Below are 24,995 nucleotides of genomic sequence, written 5' to 3' on the forward strand. Positions count from 1 at the left end.
TGTGAGTCACTCAGACCCTAGTCTACAGTTGCAGCCGGAGGAATAGCATCACACAGCAATAAAGCCTCGATTGTACTTGTCTCTCGTCTTTGAGTGCAATTGTTACCTCCCGCACCACTACCCTCGCCCCCTCCCTCCCTCCTAGAACAAGGATAGAGTCTCCCTCGTTCTCACATTTCACCCCACTAGCCTCTGTATATCCTCCGCCATTTTCGCCAACTCCAGCGTGATGCCACCACCAAACACATCTTCCCTTCACTCCCTCTGTTAGCATTCCGCAGAGCCAGTTCCCTCCAAGATGATCTAGTCCACTCCTCCACAATACCCAACACCTCTCCCAACACCCATGGCACCTTACCATGCAATCACAGAAGGTGTAACAACTGCTCCATTACCTCTTCCATGCTTAACATCCCATACCGGGCTGGTTTAGCACACTGGAGGGGCTGGTTTAGCACTCTGGAAGGGCTGGTTTAGCACACTGGAGGAGCTGGTTTAGCACATTGATAGGGGCTGGTTTAGCACACTGGGCTAAATCGCTGGTTTTTAAAGCTGACCAAGACAGGCCAGCAGCGCGGTTCAATTCCCGTACCAGCCTCCCCGAACAGGCGCTGGAATGTGGCAATTAGGGGCTTTTCACAGTAACTTCATTGAAGCCTACTCGTGACAATAAGCGATTTTCATTTCATTTCATTTTCATTTCATTCCAGGTTAAGCAGCGTTTCACTTGCACCTCTTCCATTTTGGTCTATTGTGGTCTTCTCTATATTGGAGAGACCAAACGCAGACTGGGTGATCGCTTTGCTGAGCACCTTCGGTCTGTGCACATTCAGGACCCTGACCTTCCCGTTGCTTACCATTTTAACACAAGACCCTGCTCCCATGCCCACATGTCTGTCCTTGGCCTGCTGCAATGTTCCAGTGAAGCTCAACGTAAACTGGAGCAACAACATCTCATCTTCCGGTTAGGCACGCTACAGCCTTCTGGTCTCAACATCGAATTCAACAACTTCAGATGATTAGCTGTACTCCACCTCGATCCATTTGTTTTCATCCCATTTCATTTTAACTGTTTTTTACCATTTCTTTCTGTTTTTTACCATTTCTTTCTGTCTTGTCTTTCTCTATATATATTCACCCTCCCCCCCCCCATCTTATCCACCTTTTGTTACCCTTTCTCCCCTTTGCTTCTCTCTTCCCCTCCCCACACATCTACATCTCTTACAGTTTACCCTCTGATGTTAGTTTCTCTGCAGTTTGGCCTTTCACATCTTTTGTTCTCTCTGGATCCTGCCATTAGCACCTTTCCCATTGCTTTCTGTGGCTATTAGCATCCTGTTTCCCTGGGTTTCTGTGGCTATGACTCATCTTTCATTCTCACTCCACAGTATAAATATTTCCCACTTTCTCTGTCTTTAGCTTTGACAAAGGGTCATCTGGACTCGAAACATTAGCTCTTTTCTCTCCCTACAGATGCTGCCAGACCTGCTGAGATTTTCCAGCATTTTCGTTTTGGTTATTTTAAAGGACTAAGGTACATTGCAAGTAGAGTAAACAAATTCCTTCTTACAGGAATACCACACACACAACACAGAGTTCACCAGCAATGCTACTGTTCAAGAGTAAACTGCAAACACAGTTTAATTTGTTAATACCACTTGATACTTCTGAGATTGTCAAGCAAAAACAACAAGCACAGATTACTCGGGGAGAACAAAACTCTACACAGCGAGTAGTCAATGAAGGAGAGCGAGCGCTAGCCAGAAGCTACACCATCAGTGAGAAATAGGAAGCTGCTGTGATCCTAAAACAGGACAGGTCCAATATCATACGCCGTGCAGATGGATGATGAAAGAGTTTGGTGATCTCATGCTGATCAGTTCCTAGCTTCACAAAGTGAAATCCCTGAAATTTCTCAAGAAGTATTTCCCTTGGAAAATTTAGAGAGCGATACTTTGGTACACAGAGACAAGTGCAGATTCTGTTCTTGAGGCCTTCCCAATATCTGTACAAATAGCCACTAGAGTAAAATACCAGAAAGTACCATCTACTGAAGGAACAGAGAACACTTCCAAGTTTGCGAGTAGTCAGGTCCAGAGCTTTGAATACAACCCAAAAGGAATAGACTTCTACCTGAGAGACTTCTTAAGTTGTATATATGTCCAGAGAAAATGCATAATTGGGTTTGTTGTAAAAACATTAAGTAGTTGTCATTGTACTAAAGTAGGGGGTTGGGTGTTATGTACCAGAGAATACATTCCCAATGGTGGGACGTCACGTGATCAGTAGTGACAGCGGCAGTGAGTATTTGCACAGGATTTAGTTCTACATCTTCATGGTATGAGCGTTATGTTTGCAAGAATCCAGAGTGTGGGCAGCTCCATACCTTTTCTCTTTGTGGAAAAGATGTAAAGATATAGGCCGGGATTCTCCCCTACCCGACGGGGCGGGGGGTCCCGGCGGGATGGAGTGGCGTGAACCACTCCGGCGTCGGGCCGTCCCAAACATGCGGATTTCTCCGCACCTTTAGGGGCCAAGCCCTAACCTTGAGGGGCTAGGCCCACGCCAGAGTGGTTGGCGTGCCGCCGGCCGGCGGGAAAGGCCTTTGGAGCCACACCAGCCGGGGCCAAAGGGACGGCTGGCGGAAGTCCGCACATGCGCCGGAGCGTCAGCGGCTGCTGACGTCATCCCCGTGCATGCGCAGGGGACGGGGTCACTTCCGCGTCCGCCATCATGAAGACTATGGCGAACGCAGAAGGAGCAGAGTGCCCCCACGGCACAGGCGCCCGCCGATCGGTGGGCCCTGATCGCGGGCCAGGCCACCGTGGGGGCATTCCCCGTGGCCAGATCGCCCCGCGCCACCCCCAAGACCCCGGAGCCCGCCCGCGCCGCCTGGTCCCGCCAGTAAGGTAGGTGGTTTGATTCCCGCCAGCAGGACAGGCATGACAGCAGCGCGACCTCGGCCCATCACGAGCCAGAGAATCGCCGGGGGGGGGGGGGGGGGGGGGGGGGGGGGGGGCGGGGCGGGGCGACAGGCGCGGCGCAATTCCCGCCCCCACCGAATCTCTGGTGCCGTAGACTTCGGGAGACGGCGGGGGCTGGATTCACGCCGGGTCGGAGAATCCCGCCCATAAAACTTACCCTGCAAACTTCCCCCACCAATGCAATGATGTGCTTCTTGCTCTCATTTTAAGTGCACTCAGACTTTGTGATCTTAAAAGGACACGTCATCTTAAACACAGCTCCGTCTTAACAGCAGGATAATACATCATGCGTTACAATAGCCCTCTGAAGAAGCGCCATATAGACTCAAAATGTGAACTGTTTCTCTCTCCACAGATGCTGCCAGACCTGGTAGGTTTTTCCAGCATTTTTTGTTTTTATTGCAATCATGCTCCAGTCATTATATAACAGATCATTTAATTTGAAGGGAACAATGTTGCCGGATTCTATAATAATGTTCTATTGAAGTATTCTCGCATTATATTTTGAGTAACATTTTATTCTTTGTTTCAACAGATGTGCTGTGTCCCAATCTGAAATTGGCAGGCAGTCAATACAAACTACAAAATAAAGTTTCAGCTAACATCCCAGGTAAGTGAGTTTTATATTATAGACACATCTGGGTACATTGCAGATAGTCTTTTTTTGACATGCACAACAGCCAAACGTCATGGTTATAAATTTTCAAGTTGAGCTCCTAAGAAGCCTGAACAAGTCGAATATTTCCATGCTATATATTAACCAGCTGGGGGTCGGGTTTCCCTGTTGGATGCGTTGGAACATTGCGCTCAAATTGCACTTTCACAGGTTGAATATTCGCTGGCTAGGTTGGAGTTTCTGCTCACATTTATTTGCCCAATGCCAACCATAAATACCTCCATGAACCAATGCAAGTGGACAGTGCAATGGACCATAATTGTTTATTTTCTTTCCATTCTAATGTTTTTTTATATATTGAAGAGAAGTAACGTGGCGCAGTTTTATTAATATATCGAAAAATGGGTTTATCACCAAAAATAAGCAAAAGGGTGTCCAGTCCTCCAGCTGAGTGTAACCCTGATTTCAAATCACTGAAATGATACTATACTGAACTATTCCAAGTGTTCATTGGTGCACTTCAGTTACTTTGGCCAGAATTTTACATTGCGTGGGCAGATGTGCGCCCAACCCGGAAGCGCACAAAATTGCGCCAAAAGACATTAAGTGTGTGTCCTGATGTAATCGCGCATATTAACAGACGGAGGGCACACGAAAGTCAGAATCGCGCCCACGGACAATCAAGCAGGCAATTTAACCCTTTAAGGGGTCAAGCGAATGCAATTTTATATGGCCCGTCTACCTTTAAGGTTGGCGGGCGGTCAGAGTGGCCAGACGCCAAACTCAATCCAGGGTGGGAGGAACTGTCCTGGCGGAAATAAAATGTAAAATGGTGTCTGGGGACTGAGGTTTGTGTTTGAACATACTGCCTGGGCACTCTTTGCTTAATTTTTTCCAATGCATTTAATTTTTTTTTGTACTGTCAGCAGCGCCTGTCCCCCTGAGGGAGTACATTAGAACTGGCAGCCCACACCATTGCTTTTCTCAGTGTACGCCCTCTACCCACCCTCCCCAGCAGCGCTCATTCTCTTCCAATACACGTTTCACACAGGCTGCCTGTTAATTGGCCAGCCAGCATGAAATCGTGTTCAGGGGCCACCCGCGGCCGGAAGTGCGTTTTGAGCCCACATCCGCGTCTGTAAAATGTGCACGCCCAACAGACGAGAAATTCTTTTCTGAGCAAATAATATACTTTTAAACATGCAAATACTTAGAAAAAGTGATTACCATTGCCTGTGCACCTATGCAGAGCTTTTCCAAACCAGTGCAATTAGCATAACATCCAGGTCAAAGCGGCCCGCTTATCAATTTCTTCTTTCACCAAAATATGTTTCACTCTGCCCAAATCGAAGTCTTCTGTGTGTCACGTGTTTGACAACTCTACTTCAGATTATGGAAAAGATGATAAAACATATCAGGGATGCAAGTGGTCTCCATCCGCAGTGTGAAACAGAATCCACAGCCTGTTCTACACTGCGCCAGCTTTTATTTTTCACTGATTTGGAAAATATTACCCAAAATCTTTTTTTGAATTTCAAACCAAGTAAAAGTTGACAATAAGACCAAGAAATGAATCTTCAAAAATAGTTTGAACTACTGTTCTGTGAACTTCACTGGAAGGAAGATCAGGCGCAGTCCAATACTGGCTGCTGATTCGCAATGTTTTGAACTGCTGGCATCCACCAATTTCACCCCTGTCATTTTTTTAAAAATCTTCATAACGTCAGTGTATTTTTTGTGGGTATTCAAACAGGTTTTGACCTGATGGAGCAGTTCCGTGTGAAAAGCATTATCGGAACGAAAGATGGAGGATTTGTTCGACTTGGAACGATGCCCATCGTTCAGATGACAAAGTAAGTGACAAAATACACTGATGTACTGCTCCTGAAGTCGCCTGGGTTCTGTACAAACTATTTCATTCCAATCCACTTTTCTTTATTCCATTCCACATTTCTCCGCTCCTGTCGACTGCACTCCAGTCCACTTTGTTCCACTCCAGTCCAGCCCACCTCATTCATAGAAACGTAGAAAATAGGAGCAGGGGGAGGCCATTCAGCCCTTTGAGCCTGCCTCACCATTCCCTGAGTGCCTAATCGCACCTTCCACCATACCCTTTGATCCCCTTTGCCCCAAATGCTATATCTAGTTGCTTCTTGATAACATACAGGCCACGATCTAATGAAAAAAAAGTTCATTCTGGGTGGGAGAAGAGCGACCCAGCTATCAAACAGCACTCTATTTTTGGGGGCCTCAACGGGCAATACCCTACCGAGGCTGCACTCAGTCGCATTTCCTGCACTGAGGAGCTTCACTCGCCATTGGAGGAAGAGATTGAGGCACCACTTTTAAATGGCACAGCGATCTCTCGAACTCCCGAGCCAACCCCTGGAACCCCCAACACCCAAACTCAACTATTGGGGGCACCCCACCTGATATGGGCAGGCTCCCGCCACCCCCCGGCCCGATCCACGGCACAGACAAAATGCCACCTGGGCACGTTGGCATTATCACCTGGGCAACCTGGAAGTACTGGGGGGGGCACCTGGGTGGCACTGCCAGTGTGCCCAGATGACACTTCCAGGGTGTCAGTCTGGCAGTGCCAAGGTTCCCATGTGGCATCAGCAGTGCCAGGGTGCCACCCTGCCCAAATACCAATCATCCAGGGCCCTCTGATCACCTGGAAGGCCTCCGAAGTGCCGTTCTGCCAGGTCCCCATTTGTAGACGTCGGTGCTAAACAGCGACCAGCTGGGGTCTCCTCGGCAAGACTGGTAGACCCCAGGAGTCGGTTCGATCTGGCGTTGTTAGAGTTCAGTGACCTTTTAAACTCACTTAACTCTTCCATTCTAGGTCCTGCCCATTGTGGGATCCAGATCGCATTGTCTCGCGAGATCTAATTAGATCGCGAGAGCTGTAACTACCGTTGGGGATCCAGGCAGAGGCATCTCCAGCGATATACCGGCCTCATCCCGTCCCAATTCCACTGGGATGTTGCAGGTAAATCACACCTACAGTGTTTTGGCCTGAACTATTTACTGTGGTAACAAATTCCACAGGCTGATCACAGGAAAACAACCAAGTTTATCCAATCTCTCTTCATAACTAAAACTCTGCAGCCCAGACAACCTCCTGGTAAACCTCCTCTGCACCCTTTACCGTGCTATCACATTTCTCCTATAATGTGGATTCCAGAACTGCACGCAACGGGCGGGATTCTCCCAGCCCTGAGCCGGGCCGGAGAATCCCCGTGAAGGGGCCACTCCGCCCCGACGCTGGGACGCGATTCTCCGCAGTGCAGAGAATCGGTCCAGTGGCACCGGGCTGGTTGGCACGGCGCCAGTCGCGGGCCGCTCTATGAGGCCGGCCCGCTGATTCTCCGGCCGGAATGGGCCGAGCAGCCGTCGGAAAAGAGCCAAGTCCAACCGGTGCCGTTCTAACCTGCTCTTGGCCAGCAGGACCTCGGCGTATAAGGGTTGGGTGGTGGCCTGTGGGGGGAGGGGTTTCAGACCCCAGGGTGGGGGCCTCTGATGTGGCCTGACCCGCGATCGGGACCCGCCGATCGGCGGGCCGGCCTCTGTGGCTGGGGACCTCCTTTCCTACGCGCCGGCCCCTGTGGCCCTGCTCCATGTTGCATCGGGACCAGCACGTTGAAGGAGGCCACTGCGCACACGTGTGTTGGCGCCGGCCCCATGCGCGGATGCCGCGGCGCACATTTCATGCTGGGATCTGCAGCTGGTGCAGCGTGAACCGCTCCAGCACCGGGCAGGCCCCTGTAAGGGCCAGAATTAGACGTGGAAGCGACCCGATCACGATGTCGTAAAACGCGACGGCGATTACGACGGCGTGGACACTCTGCTGCGGGATTAGAGAATCCCGCCCAATATTCTAGCTGTGGCCTATTTAACGTTGTATACCATTCGAGCATAACCTCCCTGTTCTTAAACTTTATGCCTTGGCTAATGAAGGCAAGTACATCATATGTCTTTCGAATCTCTGTATCCACCAGCTCTGCTAATTTAATGGACCAGTGTACATTCACATCACGATCCCTCTGATCCTTGGTGAGTACCAGGGTCCTGCCGTTTAGCATGTATTCCCTTGCTTTGTTTGTCCTGCCCAAGTGAATCGCCTCACACTTATCCGAATTGAATTCCATTTACCACTGATCCTTCTTTCGCCGAACCTGTCTAGTCTGGTTAGAATTTTACTCCATTCCAATGCACTCAACTGAATATCCAGAAAACTCTATCAGCATGATACTCAGCAGAAGCCCAACCCAGCTCTTCATTGGTCTTCACCTCACTTTACTCCACTCGTCACCACTCGGTGCATAGAAACCATTTCCTTGCAGTCTATCTTATTACACTCCAGTGGATGTAGTCCACTAGAATCTACTATGCTGTAAATAAATATCATTGCACACTGCTCCGTTAAATGCTATTGCAATGCACTGCTCTGCACTACAAAATACTGAGTAATCAGTCGGCACCCCAAATATGCCATTCCGGATGCAAGTCATGCATTATGTGCGGTACAGAAGCCAGACATCTCTCCTTAGGGATAGAGAGGAAATCAGAAGAAATGTATGACATACGTCTTTCAGCATCTGGTCTGATGTGACAAAGGGGTGGCAGATGGCAAAGTAGGATACCACTGCTGCCACACAGAGCCAGGGACCCAGGTTCAATTCCGGCCTTGGGTCACTGTCAGTGTGGAGTTTGCACATTCTCCTGTGTCGACTTGGGTTTCCTCCGGTGCTCCACATTCCTCCCACAGTCCAAAGGTGTGTAGGTTAAGCAGGTTACAGGGATAGGGCGGTCAAATGGGCTTACGTAAGGTACTCTTTCAGAGGGTCGGTGCAGACTCGATTGACCAAATAGCCTCCTTCTGCATTGGGATTCTATTCTCTGATGATATGTCTCCCCTTTTGATAGGGCATAGTGTAAAACGTATTCCAAAAGGAAATGTTGGAGGAGTGTGGATTACATTGTGATCTGGACCCTGGCCGTTTAAATCTTTGAGCAGTCACCCACACTGACAGGATGAAAATCTACATTGGGTGTGGGCTCAAAGAGCCCTATAATTATTCTGCACAGCACTGAAACCAGGGCCTGGATTCTCCCAAATTGGGACTATGTCCCTACACCAGCGTAAAAATGCTGGTATTTCACTCTGGAGTTTCCTATAAAAAAGATCAGCCAATTTACTCACCTGCAGGGGGCGAGCAAGGAGCCAGAGTAATTACACAGCTTTAGCTGCAGATACGGGCCCCCGCACTTCCAGTTTTGAGTCCACGCATGCGCACGGCGGCAGCCTTCAGCGGCCGCGCCGAACGTCATGGCGGACTCGAACCGTGGAAGCAGATGAAGAATGTCGGCCCCTCCGATCAGCCGCGCGCCCAAAGATCCGACTGCCCTGATCTTTCCCCCGGCCGCCCATAAGGCCCCCACCTGGTGTCCGATCCTCCCGCTCCACACCAGGGCGGCCGCGGACTGAGTCTGCAGCCACCACACGAGCTTCCCGAATGGTGATAGATGGTTAGAACCACGCCATCGGGAACTCGGCCTGTTGGGAGCGGAGGATCGGAGCGGAGGAGCAGCTGCGCGGAGTACTCCGTGAACACACCGATTCTCGGCTCCCGGAGAATCGCCGGATCGGCGGCGGGCTCAAATTTAACGTGAAATTGGATTCTCCGCCCCCGCGCCAAACGTGAATCCAGCCCCAGCTCTACGAATCCCTCAGCAGAAATCAATCCCTGAGTTTTTCAACAATAGGAACTAAATGGATAATTTTACTTGGAGAAGTCATGAGATGGACAGTGGTGAAAATTAGTTTCTGAGGCATATTGTTGGTGGAGTCAAGGAAACTTTGGCCCCAATTGTGCATCTTAGATTTAAGGGGTCTCATTGACGGGTGTCGAATGTACAGAGAAAACTATCCAGGAGATGGTGGGTAAGATTCTCCATTCACCAGCCATGTGTTTCTCAGCGGCACGCTGTTGGCCAGTGGCAGGATTCTATCTCCCCGCCGCTTGTCAATGGGATTTCCCATTGTATCCACACCACACCACTGAGAAACACGCTGGCGGGGGTGTGCTGAGTGAAAAATATTTTGGTGAAAGAAGCAATTGGTAGGACGTGAAACATTTACTGTAGCAAAGGTGCCCTGGTTTCCTGTTCTTGTGGTTTCATACCATGGAGTCTCACACAATATTAAATAAAAACATCAACTATTTGTATTTATATAGTGCCTTTAACTAGCGAGATGTTGAAGATGCTTATATATTCATAATAATTCTCATTAACTATTACATATATCCAAGTGCTAATGAAACACATTTTGTGTTCTACAGGGACAGGTTGACCTGGGAGTTCATGTGCATAAACCTTCAGAAAGGACAAGACATGTTCAAAGAGTAGTTAGCAAAGCATATTGATCAATTTCCTTTTGAAGTCATTCACCATCTCCACTTCCACTACCCTTGTAAGGCAGTGAGTTCCAAGCCGTTACTATTTGCTGCCCAATAAAGTTCTTCCTCACATCTTGCCCAAACTTTAAATGTGTTCCCCAGTCAATCATCCAATAACAACTTTTATTTGACAACCTTATCTGAGCCTGTCATAATTTTTTAAACCTCTATCAAAGTCTCTCCTCAATCTCCTTTGGAAAACAAACCCAGCTTCTCCAACCTGACCTTCTAGCGAACATCCCTCTCCCTGGGAGCATTCAGGTAAATCTCCTCTGCACTCTTTAATTGTCCGCACATTCTTCCTGCAGGGTAGTTGCATGAACTGGACATGACTACACAAGAAATAGGAGCAGGAGTAAGCCACATTGTTTAATATGCCAGCTCCGCCACTCAGTCTGAACATGGCTGATCTCGAGCTTCAATTTCAGTTCCCTGCCCGCTCCCATAACCCTTAATTCACCTCGAGACCAATAATCTGTCTATGCCAGACTAGAAGGTATTCAATGATGGAGCATCCATAACTCTCTGGGATAGAGAGTTCCAAAGATTCACAATTCTAGTTGTGCCTCACAGAGCATCATAAAAGTTCAATGTAACTTTCCTTGCTTTTGTGCAGAGTACCTCTATTTAGGAAGCAGAGGAGAGGGGTGGGATGGAAAAATCTCAGTCAATATGAGTGCAGCTTTAGTCACCGACATGTTTAATGAGGCAACGTGTGACCATTTAGTGGCCTTGTTTGATCTGTCACTGCAAATACGATCTGCATGCTGCATCTAAAGCCCTGACATGCAGTGAGGATTATAATTCTAAGGGGCTCTAATTTGTTAGTTTAGAAATGAGAGGTTTAAAGGTTTTGTTTAACAAATGAGCAAAATTAAAGCTGACACATTGAGCTCAATGAGCAGTAGTGGAAACAAGGATGTTGCAGGTTACAGAGGGACATAGATAATCTGCAGAGTTGGGCTGAAAGGTGGCAAATGGAGTTTAATGCAGAAAAGTGAGGCGTTTCATTTTGGAAAGAATAACAGGAAGACAGAGTACTGGGCTACAAGATTCTTGGTAGTGTGGATGAGCAGAGAGATCTCGGTGTCCATGTACATAGATCCCTGAAAGTTGCCACCCAGGTTGAGAGGGTTGTTAAGAAGGCGTACGGTGTGTTAGCTTTTATTGGTAGAGGGATTGAGTTTCGGAGCCATGAGGTCATGTTGCAGCTGTACAAAACTCTGGTGCGGCCGCATTTGGAGTATTGCGTGCAATTCTGGTCGCCGCATTATAGGAAGGATGTGGAAGCATTGAAAAGGCTGAAGAGGAGATTTACCAGAATGTTGCCTGGTATGGAGGGAAGATCTTATGAGGGAAGGCTGAGGGACTTGAGGCTGTTTTCGTTAGAGAGCAGAAGGTAAAGAGGTGACTTAATTGAGACATACAAGATGATCTGAGGATTAGATAGGGTGGACAGTGAGAGCCTTTTTCCTTGGATGGTGATGTCTAGCACGAGGGGACATAGCTTTAAATTGAGGGGAGATGGATACAGGGCAGATGTCAGAGGTAGGTTCTTTACTCAGAGAGTAGTAAGGGCGTGGAATGCCCTGCCTGCAACAGTAGTGGACTCGCCGACACCAAGGGCATTCAAATGGTTATTGGATAAACATATGGATGATAAAGGAATAGTGTAGATGGGCTTTCAAGTGGTTTCACAGTTCGGCGCAACATTGAGGGCCGAAGGGCCTGTACTGCGCTGTAATGTTCTATGTTCTATATGGATGATAAGGGGATAGTGTAGTTGGGCTTTCGAGTGGTTTCACAGTTCGCCGCAACATCGTAGGCCGAAGGGCTTGGACTGCACTGTAATGTTCTATGTTCTCTGTTTAAGTTTATGAATACAATTTGATGACCGCACTGCGCTTAAGTGAGAACACAACAAAGCCATGAAATCGCGGGAGAGCCTAAAATCAAGAACCGTACCGTGCGCCGGTCTGTTTGAGATCTAACTGGCCGCTTGTTATAACCTGTCTGCTTACCATAGGCTGAGGACTAATGACAATCCCACAATCCTGTGGGAGTATGAGCTTCCCCAATGAGGGGGGCGGAGAAATCATTATCAAACTCCCTGCATAAATACAGCTGGCCAGTTTGGAACCAGAGAGAGAGGAGTGGGCAGCAAGGGATGTTGCTGCTGCTGTTGTAAATATATGTTATTGTAAATAAATGTTATTTCTTTCTATCCTGAAAACTCGTCCTGGATTCTTTGTGGCCCTCACAAAAATGGCAATGAGGATGAAATTAAGTGAATAGCTGTCTACACTGCTGAAGCCACCTCCCTGGATTTTTGTTGGATACAGGTTGGAAGTTGTTTTCTATTACACCATGCCTCTGTATGGACGTTTGGATGTTTTTGATGCTGCGCTGGAAAGCTGGAACCAGTACGCATAAAGGATGTGTTACTATTTCCGGGCAAACAACATCACCGAAAACGAGCGGCAGGTGGTCATATTGCTCACCGCCTGCGGCCCTCATACGTTTGGAGTGATTAGGAGCTTTACGTACCCAGCTGCGCCGGACACCAAAACGTTTGATGAACTTGTGAACTTACTGGGGCAACATTTTAACCCAACCCCATCCACGATAGTCCAACGTTACCGGTTTAATACCGCTGAGAGGACCCCAGGAGAATCCCTTGCCGACTTTCTATCCAGGCTACGCAGGATTACGGAGAACTGTGACTATGGTGAGACCTTATCAGAAATGTTACGCGACAGTTTGGTTTGCGGTATTAACAATGCGGCCACCCAGAGAAAGTTGTTAGCCGAGCCAACATTGACTTTTCAACAGGCCATTCAAATAGTATCGTCTTGAGAGAGCGCAGAACGAGGAGTGCAGGAGCTGCAGGGAATGGAGGTGCATGCCATGGGGTGCAACCCCTTCCATCCGAAAGCATCCCCCCGCACCCCTGCGGTACCTTGTGCAAGGCAACGTCCGGATCGATGCCAGTGGCCGTCAGACATTCCTCCCCGAAGGGACCCTTCTCCAGAACCAATGGATGAGGAGCCATGTCCGTGTCAGACTTACAGGCGCCGACCCCGTCACGGACGCAAGTCCTGGGGGCGCCAGAGGCGCCATCGTTCCAACCGAAACTGGGTCCAGCCCAGGGGCTGTACCTTTCATTTGGATGAACCTGCGGCGACTACTCCCGAGGAAGTGGAGACGGAGGACGACTGCCTGCAACTGCATTGTGTGGCAGCTCCCTGTGTGGCCCCCATTAAAGTGACAGTACGGGTCAATGGTCACCCGCTTGAGATGGAGTTGGACACTGGCGCAGCGGTCTCCGTGATCGCCCAGAGGACATTCGACTACATCAAGCAGGGTGTACAGACCCTTTCATTAACCGACACACAGGCCAGGTTGCCCACCTATACGGGGGAACCATTGAACATTGCAGGAACTACGATGGTCCCTGTTGTTTATGGACGCCAGGAGGGGCGTTTCCCACTTATCGTGGTGCGCGGCCATGGGCCCAGCCTGGTGGGTCGGGACTGGTTGCGCCATTTGCGGTTGCAGTGGCAGCACATCCTCCAAACAGTTTCTGGAGGGTTGACTGAGGGGCTAGGACGATACCCAGATGTATTCCAGCCCAGTTTGGGGAAAATAAAAGGGGCTGTAGCCCGTATCCAAGTCGAACCAGGAGCCACGCCGCGCTATTTCCGGGCGCGCCCGGTGCCTTACGCCTTGCTCGAGAAGGTAGAAGGGGAGCTCACTCATTTGGAGACTTTGGGTATCATCAGGCCCGTCTGTTTCGCTGACTGGGCAGCACCAATTGTACCTGTAATGAAGCCAGATGCCACAGTTCGCTTGTGTGGCGACTATAAACTTACAGTGAATACGGCTTCCCGACTCGACCGATACCCAATGCCTCGCATAGAGGATCTCTACGTGAAGCTTGCAGGCGGACTCTCGTTCACAAAATTAGATATGAGTCATACCTACCTACAGTTGGAGCTGGACCCTGCCTCCCGGCCAGATGTAACGATTAATACACACCGGGGTCTGTATGAATATACATGTTTGCCCTTTGGCTTATCCTCTGCCTGCGCTATTTTTCAACACGTTATGGAGGACATTTTGAGAGGTTTACCGCGTGTTGCTGTCTACTTAGATGACGTTTTGATCACAGGGACATCGGAGCAGGAACATTTGGAAAATTTGGAGGCTGTCCTTAGACGCTTTTCGGAGGCTGGAGTCCATTTACGTTGCACAAAGTGCGTTTTTCAGGCAAAGGAAGTAGTCTACCTGGGTTATTGGATGGACCGCAAAGAAGGTGCGCGCGATTCAACAGGCCCCCGCCCCGACTGACACTTCTCGTCTTCGTTCGTTTCTCGGCCTCGTAAACTATTACGGAAAGTTCCTCCCCAATCTGGCAACTTCGCTGGCCCCATTGCACCTTCTGCTAAAGAAGAATCACACCTGAGTTTGGGGTCAGCCGCAAGAAACCTCTTTCCGGCGCGTAAAACAACAATTGTCGTCGTCTGGGTTACTAACCCACTATGATCCTGGAAAGCCTTTGCTTGTCAAATGTCATGCATCCCCGTATGGTATTGGGGCCGTCTTGTCCCACAAGATGGATTACGGGACCGAGCGGCCGATAGCTTTCGCCTCCCGCACATTGACTGCAGCGGAAAAAAAGTACGCGCAGATCGAGAAGGAGGGCCTGGCGGTCTTTGCAGTGAAACGTTTCCACCAGTAAGTATATGGCCGCCACTTCACTATCATGACTGATCATAAGCCTCTGCTGGGACTTTTCAGAGAGGATAAGCCAATACCGCCCATTGCTTCCGCACGGATCCAGCGCTGGGCTTTGTTGCTCGCTGCATACGAGTATTCTCTGGAGCACAAACCAGGAACCCAGATAGGGAATACCGGCGCACTGAGCCGATTGCCTTTATCGACCGGCCCCATGTCGACCCCCACGACCGGTGAGGTGGTTGCAACCCTAAATTTTATGGACACCTTGCCTGTCACAGCATCACAGATCCGTAAGTGGACCCTGACGGAGACAGTCCTGTCAAAGGTTTGGCACATAGTCCTGTATGGTAGGCAGCATAGACAGCTCCCAGGCGAGTTGCGGGCATTTTCCACCAAGCTTTCCGAATTCAGCATGGAAGACGGCATCCTTTTTTGGGGGACTCGTGTGATTGTCCCGGAAAAAGGACAGGAGCTGATACTGAGAGACTTGCACAATGGGCATCCAGGTGTGACCAAAATGAAAATGTTGGCCCGGAGTTATGTCTGGTGGCCAGGCCTCGACACCGACATTGAGAAGGTGGCCCAAAACTGCTCCATTTGCCAGGAGCATCAGAAGCTTCCGCCGGCTGCGCCCCTACATCACTGGGAATGGCCAGGATGGCCTTGGGTGCGCTTTCATGCGGATTTCGTCGGCCCTTTTCAAGGATCCATGTTCCTGCTATTAATCGACGCCCAGTCCAAATGGCTAGAGGTGCATAAGATGGGACGCACAACATCCTGTGCAACAATCGAGAAGATGCGTTTGTCTTTCAGTACGCATGGCCTCCCTGAGGTGCTGGTCACGGACAATGGCGCTCCGTTCACAACTGAGGGGTTTGCGAGGTTCAGGAAGATGAACGGCATACGCCATATCCGCATTGCCCCTTACAGCCCGGCTTCAAATGGGTTGGTGGAGCGCGCAGTGCAGACATTCAAACGAAGCCTCAAGAAGCAGTCTTCCGGGTCGATGGACACAAGACTGGTTCGGTTTTTGTTTTCATATAGGACCACCCCCCATGCGGTGACTGGGGTAGCTGCCGCAGAATTCATAATGGGCCGGAGACTTCAGCATGGTTTTCCTGGACATTGGCACAAAGGTACGCCGCACACAAGAACGGCAGGGACATGGTTTTTCTCGTCATCGGCCGATTCAGCAGTTTACGCCCGGTGACCCAGTGTTCGTTTGGAATTTTGCTGGTGGTGCCCAGTGGGTCCCTGGCATAATCTTTCATCAAACGGGCCCTATCTCTTACCAGGTACAAGCCCAGGGGCGTCTCCAGGGCAAACATGTAGACCATGTTCAGTCCAGAAGACTATCCCTGCCAAAGATTCCCCGCCCCAGGACCTCATTTCTACAGCCGCAGAGACCAGGCACAATGGAAAGTATTCCTCACAATCTTCCTCTGGTGCCTCACTCAAAGCCTGCGCAGGTCGTGACAGAACCGCGTGGAGATAAAGACGCCGAGATGACAGAGGCAGCAGACTCTGACTCCGAGATGGAGACACAAGACACCTCAGAGGGGGAATCCTCAGCCGTGGATGTACAACCGTTACGCCATTCATCCCGGAAGCGCTGGTCTCCATCTCGTTACATGCCGCCCGATCCAGCACCTCATGCAAATGGTGTCCGGCCTGCGGCAAAACGAGTCCGACGCCCTCTTTCGCCAGGGTCTTCGGCGGATTCCTTGGACTTTGGGGGGAGGGATGTTATAACCTGCCTGCTTACCATTTGCTGGGGAGTAATGACAATCCCACAATCCTGTGGGAGTATCAGCTTCCCCAATGAGGGGGGCAGAGAAATCATTAGCAGACTCCCTGCATAAATAGAGCTGGCCAGTTTGGAACCAGAGAGAGGAGTGGGCAGCAAGGGAAGTTGTTGCTGCTGTTGTGTATGTGTTTGTATCCTGAAAACTCGTCCTGGATTCTTTGTGGCCCTCACAAAACCGCTCCCATTGGCGAAATCAGGATCCTGCATTAATGGGGCAAGAAATCAATAAACACCAGTTAACTCCAATCTCCATACAATTAATGGGAGCGACCCTCTATCTCGGGGCCTCCCATGATCTAACGGGCACCCCAGCAAGTGGGAATGCGGCCGCCGATTAGTAATCTTTTTTAAAGACCTGAAGCTGGCGGAAGTGCTGCTGTGAGGACCCGAGGGGGTGGGTAGCCATCTTCACTCCCAGTCAGTGAGCCCGGGAGGGAGTACTAAAATTGGTGCCCCAGTGCTCGGACGGGGGGGGGGGGTGTCTCCGCGGGCCAGTCTCGGTTGTCGGCCGCCATCAGTGAGGAGGTGGGGAGAGCACAGCGAGGTGAAGGAGGGGGTGTGGCAACTCATGACCAGGTAGGGCTTGCGGGGGGACGATGGGGCCCTCAGAGTCTGTGGGTAAGCCATGCCAACCCTTGGATCTCTGTGGTCCTGATCCGGGGCAACTCCAGCACCTGCCCAATGACCACCCATAACTCCCACTGACCTCGGAGGCTTCTGGTTGAAGGTTATTGCTGATTGGAAATTGGCAATCATAGTTTAAGTGAGCACTTCACACCACTCAGGTGCATCCCCGTAGGTGGGTGTGCCATGCAGCATGTGGGGGTTATTGCCAAGCGTTCCACTCAGACCTGGTCCAGGTAACGTTACATGCGAGTACCTGGAGCACAGGGTGTGGGGTCCAGTGAGCAGGATCGAGCTTGAGCTGCCCCTACGTTATCTGGTTCTGCCAGCCTTGGCGACAGAATGGTGTCAATGCCCTCAGTGATGTTTCTCAGTAACTGGGACATGCTCTGGAGTGCCCCGGCAATGCCCACCTGTGACTGGGACATGTCCCCCAGCGTCTGGGACATGCACTGCAGCCCATTGGTTTTGCCCAGATGAGGCTGGGACATGTCCCGCTGCACGTCATCAAGGTCTGCCTGGTACTGGGTCAGACACGCTGTCGAGGCAGCCAGCCATGGCCATCACTGACTGAGACATACCTTGGATAGCTCCACTCATGATGCCGATGTCATGCACCAGGCTCTCCACTGCGGTAGCCAAACTAGCAGTGTGTTGTCCTCGGTGCCACACATTGCCGGCACCATCTCCTGTGCCTCTGGGACTCCTCCAATCGACTATGGACCTGCTGAAGAGTCGCTGACATGCCCCTCTGAATATCACAGCCGCACCCTAGCATCTGCATCAGCTCAGGGGGAAGCTGGTCCAGAGGCTCAGCATTTGACTGGGACACGGCTGGGTCCTTCCATCCCGCAGAGCCCCAACTGCTGTCTCCCCTGGGAGTTCCTACCTCCAATTGATGTGCATCAGTGTGGTGCTCACCAGAATGTGCCCCAGAAGCCTGTCCACTATCGTTGCCCACTGAGGTACGTGTTTCTGTGCTGACGGAGGGTTGGGATGACAACTGTGACGCTTTGACGATGTGGCATCCTCGGAGCTCTCCTCTGAGGGGTTCTCCCGGGAGTAGGATGTGCGGATCATCCCGGATATGTCAGTGTCATCAGATGGAGAGCCTGCGGGAGAATAGACATGTAGTCTGTGGGAGGGGTGGACAAGTCTGTATGGTATTGATAACTCACGTGTGGCCATTCATCTGAGTGGGGGCTGATGGACCCTCACCTCTGCGCCATATGCTAAGCTCTATGTTGGTTATTGATCTGTTGTTGGCCACCTCTGCGACTTCCAGGGTCCATTCCTCATGTGAGGTGAGGACTCTGATGTCCGGCACCCTGCTGCCCATCTGGGCCCTCTCCTGCCTGTTGTGGGCCAACTTCTCCTGCGGGGACACAGAGGGGGCGGTGTTAATCATGGGGGGGTTCAGGGTTGGGGATGGTATGCTCGGGGAGTTCGATGGGGGGTGGTGGGGTTGGGGAGATGGCCCATATGAGGGGGTGGGGATGTGGAGTATGGGGGGGGGAGGCTGATGGCATGGGCAGCGCTGATGGCATGGGCAGCACTGCTGGACACGGTGAATGGTGCTTGGCGCGGGCAGTGCCAGGCACATATACATGGTGGGGGTGTCTGGTGCCTACCCACCTGTCGGCATCCCCAAATCATGGGGCTGGTCTTCTCGGCAGCATGGTGGCAAGCTGAGTGGTGTTGGTTGTGCAGGAACGGTGTAAGTGCTGCTCTCCCTTGTTAGCGGGGGGCCAGCGAGCGCGGTCACAACGAATCAGCCGGCAGGACCGTCATTTGTGGCGTGAAGCTTGTGGGGCCTCGTTAAGTGGATCCATTAACATTTTATAATGGTGACAGCTTGGCTGGGCCGACGACGGGGAGCTCGTGGCAGTTCCTGCTCGCTCCCAATCACACCTAGTGCTTTCAAAAAAATTGAAAACATTAGAGTTTGACCAATTTACTTTTCTATAAATAAATCTATTTTTGTTTCTCATTGCCAGGTCAAATGTCATTTAGCTGATGACCACCTCATCTTCATTTGACCCATGTTATCTGTACTGTCAGATGTTGAGGACAGGCACAGAGAATTAACAAACCTCAAGCAAAACTTAGAGTTTGGAAGCATTCTCTTTGTACAGTGCAGTGAAAATATTTAAACTTTCCAAACTAAATTATATTATATTGATTTCTTCAAGTTAAACTGGCTGGATAAACAGTTCATTCAGCAGAGATTCAGGATCAAAATAGACAGAGATAAAGATTTCCTTTCAGACCTACTAGGAAAGTTATCTCTGGAATGCAAGAGGGCAAGGGAGGATAATATCGATGTTCCTGTCAGAATGGTGTTTTGGAGCTTTTGCATCACTGCTTTTGACAATCAGGAAAATAATTTACAGAGATTTATCTACCTATTCAGCATCGTTTAAGGGATTAACTGATTGGAATGCATTATTGTGTTTCTTGTACCTTGTTAAAAAAGAGTAATTTAAATGAGGTGAATGCCTATCCATTTTGTATTTTGCAGTGTCATTATTGGGATCAGAGTTTGGAGTCGGTTACAGTTAGGGTTTAGAATAGGGTTACAATTAGGGCGAGGAATTTGTATCATTATTCACCAACTCTCTCAGGAGACTAACGTGCAAGTCTCTATTTTTGAGGGCAGGTTGCCTTGACGATGCTCCAAATGGCCGACACTGAAAGACAATGGACTGTAACTCCCTTGCAATGGCAATCAAGTCAGATTGCCACTTTGCTCCTAGTTACCCTGAAGTGCAATTACAACTTTCTCGCCTGACTTTCCAACTTGGATCGGGTAAGAAAGGAGGGGTCAGTGTGTTCCTGAGGCCTTGTGTTAAGGGCAGCTGAGTTGAAGATAAGGAAGATTCAGCCCCTTTTTTAAAGAATGCTAGCTTTGGATTGGGCGAGAGCGGATTTTTGTAAAATAAGGCAGGATCTGGCCAAGGTAGACTGGGAAGAGTTACTTGTGGAAAAATCTACAGAAGAGCAGTGGGGGAGATTCAAAAAGGAAATGGGGAGGGTACAGGCTCAGCATGTTTCATCTAGGATAATAGGAAGGAGTAACAAGCCCAGAGAATCATGAACGACCAGAGATATTGAGGGTAGGACAGTTGAGGAACAGTGGCGGATGTTCTGGACGATATTAAATACCTCTCAATTAAAGTATATTCCTGAGAGGTAGAGGAATTGTAAAACGGAGAAAAAGTGGCTAAAAAAGTAAGTCAAAGAGGACATAACGGCAAAAGCTAGGGCATACCATATTGCAAAAGCTAGTGATAAGCTGGAGGATGGGAGAAGGTTCAGCAAAAGGCTGCTGAAAATAAAATCAACAAACCTAAGATGAACTACGAAAGGAAACTAATACTTATATCGAAAGCTTCTATAAGTATATAAAGAGGAAGAGAATAGGTAAAGCAAATGTTGGCCCTTCAGAGGACGATACTGGTGAGGTAACAATGGGGAACACAGAGATGGCGGAGACACTGAACCAATATTTTGCCTCTGTCTTCACCATAGAGGTTAATAAAAAAATGCCAAAAATTGCAGTCAATGCAAAGGAACAGGGCAATAACCATCACAAGGGAGAAAGTGCTGAATAAATTCATGGGATTAAAGGTAAATAAGCCTTCAGGACCTGATAGCCTGCATGTTAGGGTATTAAAGAAGGTGGCAGCAGAGATAGTGCATGCATTGGCTATGATATTTCAAAATTCCCTGGATTCTGGAAAGGTCCCAGTGGATTGCAAACAGGCTAATGTGATGCAACTACTCAAAAAGAGAGAGATGCAAAAAGTAGGAAACTATAAACTTGATCTCTTTGGTAGGGAAGTTGTTGGAACCAATCATTAAGGAGGAGATGGGCAGCACAGTGACACAGTGGTTAGCACTGCTGCCTAACGGTGCTGAGGACCCAGGTTCGATCCCCACCCCGGGTCACTGTCCATGTGAAGTTTGCACATTTTCCCCGTGTTTGCGTGGGTTTCACCCCCACAACTCAAAGATGTGCAGGCTAGGTGGATTGGCAATGCTAAATTGCCCCTGTATTGGAAAAAAAGAATTGTATACTCTAAATTTAAAAAATAATTAAGGAGAAGATGACTAAACATTTGGAAAGACAAAGCTCAATCCACCATTGTCAGCACAGTTTTATGAAGGTGTAAGTCATGCTTGAGAAACTTGCTTGAGCCTTTTGAGGATGTTAACAGCAAGGTGGATAATGGGGAATCTGTGGATATGGTATATCTAGAATTCAGGAAGGCGTTTGACAAGGTCCCGCATAAGATACCAATTCAGAAGGTGAAATCGAAGTGGACTGGGGGTTAGTAGTAGATTGGATTCAGGATTCACTGACTGACAGAAAGCAGAAAGTCTGGATAAATGGGTCTTTCTCTGGCTATAGACTCGTAGAACTATAGAATCGAAGAATCATAGAAACTACAGTGCAGAAGGAGGCACATCGAGTCTGCACCAGCTCTTGGCAAGAGCATCCTACTTAAGTGCACACCTCCACCCTATTCCCATAACCTAACCTCAGGGCAATTTAGCATGGCCAATCCACCTAACCTGCCCATCTTTGGACTGTGGGAGGAAACCGGTGCACCTGGAGGAAACACGGGGAGAACATGCAGACTCCACACAGACAGTGACCCAAGCTGGCGCTGTTGCCTCACAGCTCCAGGGTCCCAGGTTTAATTCCTGGCTTGGGTCACTGTCTGTGCGGAGTCTGCATGTTCTCTCCACCTCTGCGTGGGTTTCCTCCGGGTTCCTCCCACAGTCCAAAGATGCGCAGGTTAGGTGGATTGGCCATGCTAAATTGCCCTTTGTGTCCAAAAAGGTTAGGTGGGGTTTCTGGGTTAGGTGGGGTTGCTGGGTTACGGAGATGGGGTGGGGAGTGGGCTTGGGTAAGGTGCTCTTTCCAAGGGCCAGTGCAGACTCGATGGGCCGAATGGTCTCCTTCTGCACAGTAAATTCTCGGATTTTATGATTCTATGATTCTGCTCCTATTTCCTATGTTCTTGTATTCAGGATTTGATGAGATGGAAAAGAGAGGCTTTTAGCAAGTACGAGGGGAACAAATCAGTGGAGGCATTAGTGGAGTATAGAAAGTGCAGGATGGAGGTTAAGAAAGCAATAGGAAAGCAAAGATGGGATTCGAGAAAGCTGATCAAAGTAGGGAAAATTCAAAGGTAGTCTGCCAGTGTATCAATGGGAAGGGGATAACCAGGGAAGTATTCAATGCATGGCATGACACTGGGAGGTTCCGAGGAACAAAGGGATCTTGGCGTGCTTGTCCATAGATCTCTGAAGGCGGGAGGGCATGTTAATAAAACATAGAACATAGAACAGTACAGCACAGAACAGGCCCTTCGGCCCTCGATGTTGTGCCGAGCATTGTCCGAAACCAAGATCAAGCTATCCCACTCCCTGTCATTCTGGTGTGCTCCATGTGCCTATCCAATAACCACTTGAAAGTTCCTAAAGTGTCCGACTATCACAGCAGGCAGCCCATTCCACACCCTAACCACTCTCTGAGTAAAGAACCTACCTCGGATACGCTCCTGTATCTCCCACCCTGAACCTTATAGTTATGCCCCCTTGTAACAGCTACATCCACCCGGGGAAATAGTCTCTGAACGTCCACTCTATCTATCCCTCTCATCATCTTATAAACCTCTATTAAATCGTCTCTCATCCTCCTCCACTCCAAAGACAAAAACCCTAGCTCCCTCAACCTTTCCTCATATGACCTACCCTCCAATCCAGGCAGCATCCTGGTAAATCTCCTTTGCACCCTTTCCAATACTTCCACATCCTTCCTATAGTGAGGTGACCAGAACTGCACACAATACTCCAAATGTGGTCTCGGGTAATGAAAAAGGCATAAGGATCACTTGCCTTTTATCAATCGAGGTGTAGATTACAAAAGCAGAGAGGTCATGTTGAGTTGTATAAAACATTGGTGGAGCTGGAGTACTGTGTGAATTCTGATCACTACATTATAGGAAGGATGTTACTGCACTGGAGCAGGTGCAGAGGAGATTCATCAGGATGTTGACTGGAATGGAACATTGAAGTTATGAAGAGGGGTTGGATAGGCTTGGGTTGTTTTCGTTGGAGCAGAGAAAACTGAGGAGTGACCTGATCGATGTGTACAAGACCATGAGGGGCATGGACATGGTGGATGGGGAGCAGCTGTTCCCCTTAGTTGAAGGGTCAGTCATGAGGGGACACAAGTTCAAGCTGGGGGGGGAACAGGTTTAGGGGGTGATCTGAGGGAAAACTTTTTTACTCAAAGGGTGGTGACAGTTTGGAACGCACTGCCTGGGTGGGTGGTAGAAGCGGGTTGTCTCACATCCTTTATAAAGTACTTGGCAAGCCATAACATTCAATGTTATGGGCCAATTGCTGGCAAATGGGATTAGGTCGGTAGGTCAAGTGATTTTCATGTGTCAGTGCAGACTCGGTGAGCCGAAGGGCTTCTTCTGCATTGTATTATTCTGTGATTCTGTAACTAGCTGCCATAACGCAGGTAGTTTTAAAGTCCAGCCACTTTGAGAAGCCAGGGAGAGATTACATGTATAAGGTAAGTGGTTAGGATTGGAGCTGGAGTTGTGGTGGGGGTGGGGTGGTGGGGGGCGGGTACAAGGGTGAGTCAGTGAGTCGGGGTTGTCAGTTGGGGGGGGAGTGGGGTGGTCAGTGGATTGATGGTCAGTGGGGGAGGAGTCGGGTGGTCAGTGGGTACAGTAATCAATGTGGGAAGAGGCCAGTGCAGCACAGATAGTCAATGAGAGAGCTGTCAGATTAGTAATTATGTATTACTATTGTTATACATAACACAGAATATTGACACAAAGGGCTAGAGATTTGTTTTAGCCCATTTAGTGGGCCAGAAATAGATGGTATGCTGTGGTTTCAGTTGAAAGTGGAAGTAAAAATTGGGAGAGATATTCAGCAGGGTGTTTGAGTAGCTCCATTACAAACATTAGGTAGGAATCGTTAGTGGCTTCAAACTGGGTCAATCCAAGGAAATTCTTGTGGCAGGGCATCCTAAAACCAAAAACTTCTGAACCAGCCATCAAAGAAATCAGAAATCGCAAACATGGGCAGAGGAGCTATTCCAGTGTGGTTCCCCACAACGGTGTTAACCAAATGGCCCAATCGGAAGGGAGGTACTCATCGAGGCTAGACTCAATTGTAGCGTTTGAAAAAGAAGCAATGTAGAAGTGTTTGGGCAGAGCACAACGTTCGTATAAATAAAATATATATTTTGAGAAAGTTACCCTTGCTGCGCATTGCTTCTTCATTTAACGGCTCCTTGTCAGCAACATCCTCCGTATATTATCTTTAAGTCACATTGGAACATTGGAACAATCTGTTGCATCTGGGTTTCTGTGTGAAGTCTTTGAAGAGTTTTGTTTGAAAGGTGAGTGTTTCTGCAATAGTGAAGGCAACTGCACGGTACACATAAATTATTCATCTGCAGATCAAAGACACCAGAGTTAACAACTGTAATGTTTGCAGACGTTAATTCAAATCCATCACACCGTAACATTTTTGAAAAGAAGTATTGACGCTGATTTCAGCAACCCAACAATATCCAACCCAACCCGTTTTAGAGGCAGCTTGAGGGGTGGGCTAAAATATTTTAAAGAAGCTGCATGTCAGTTTAATTTTAGTTTTAATAGCGGCAGTGTGGTGAATGTGTAACCACTATAAATTCACACTGTACATTACTGTGTCCC

The 24,995-nt window shown here is 49.1% G+C and overlaps 1 protein-coding gene across 1 annotated transcript in view; it reads left to right on the forward strand.

The window, feature by feature from the left end:
- Positions 1-24,995, forward strand: part of col22a1 (collagen, type XXII, alpha 1) — a 375,895-nt gene that overhangs the window by 110,465 nt on the left and 240,435 nt on the right. Inside the window, exons 4-5 of the mRNA XM_038808788.1 lie at positions 3,520-3,594; positions 5,354-5,453. Coding sequence (XP_038664716.1) covers positions 3,520-3,594; positions 5,354-5,453 — 175 coding nt within the window. The remainder of the gene's footprint in view (positions 1-3,519; positions 3,595-5,353; positions 5,454-24,995) is intronic.

This window comes from Scyliorhinus canicula, chromosome 10 (genome assembly GCF_902713615.1).
Source record: "Scyliorhinus canicula chromosome 10, sScyCan1.1, whole genome shotgun sequence".
In the NCBI taxonomy this organism is placed as follows: Eukaryota; Metazoa; Chordata; class Chondrichthyes; order Carcharhiniformes; family Scyliorhinidae; genus Scyliorhinus; species Scyliorhinus canicula.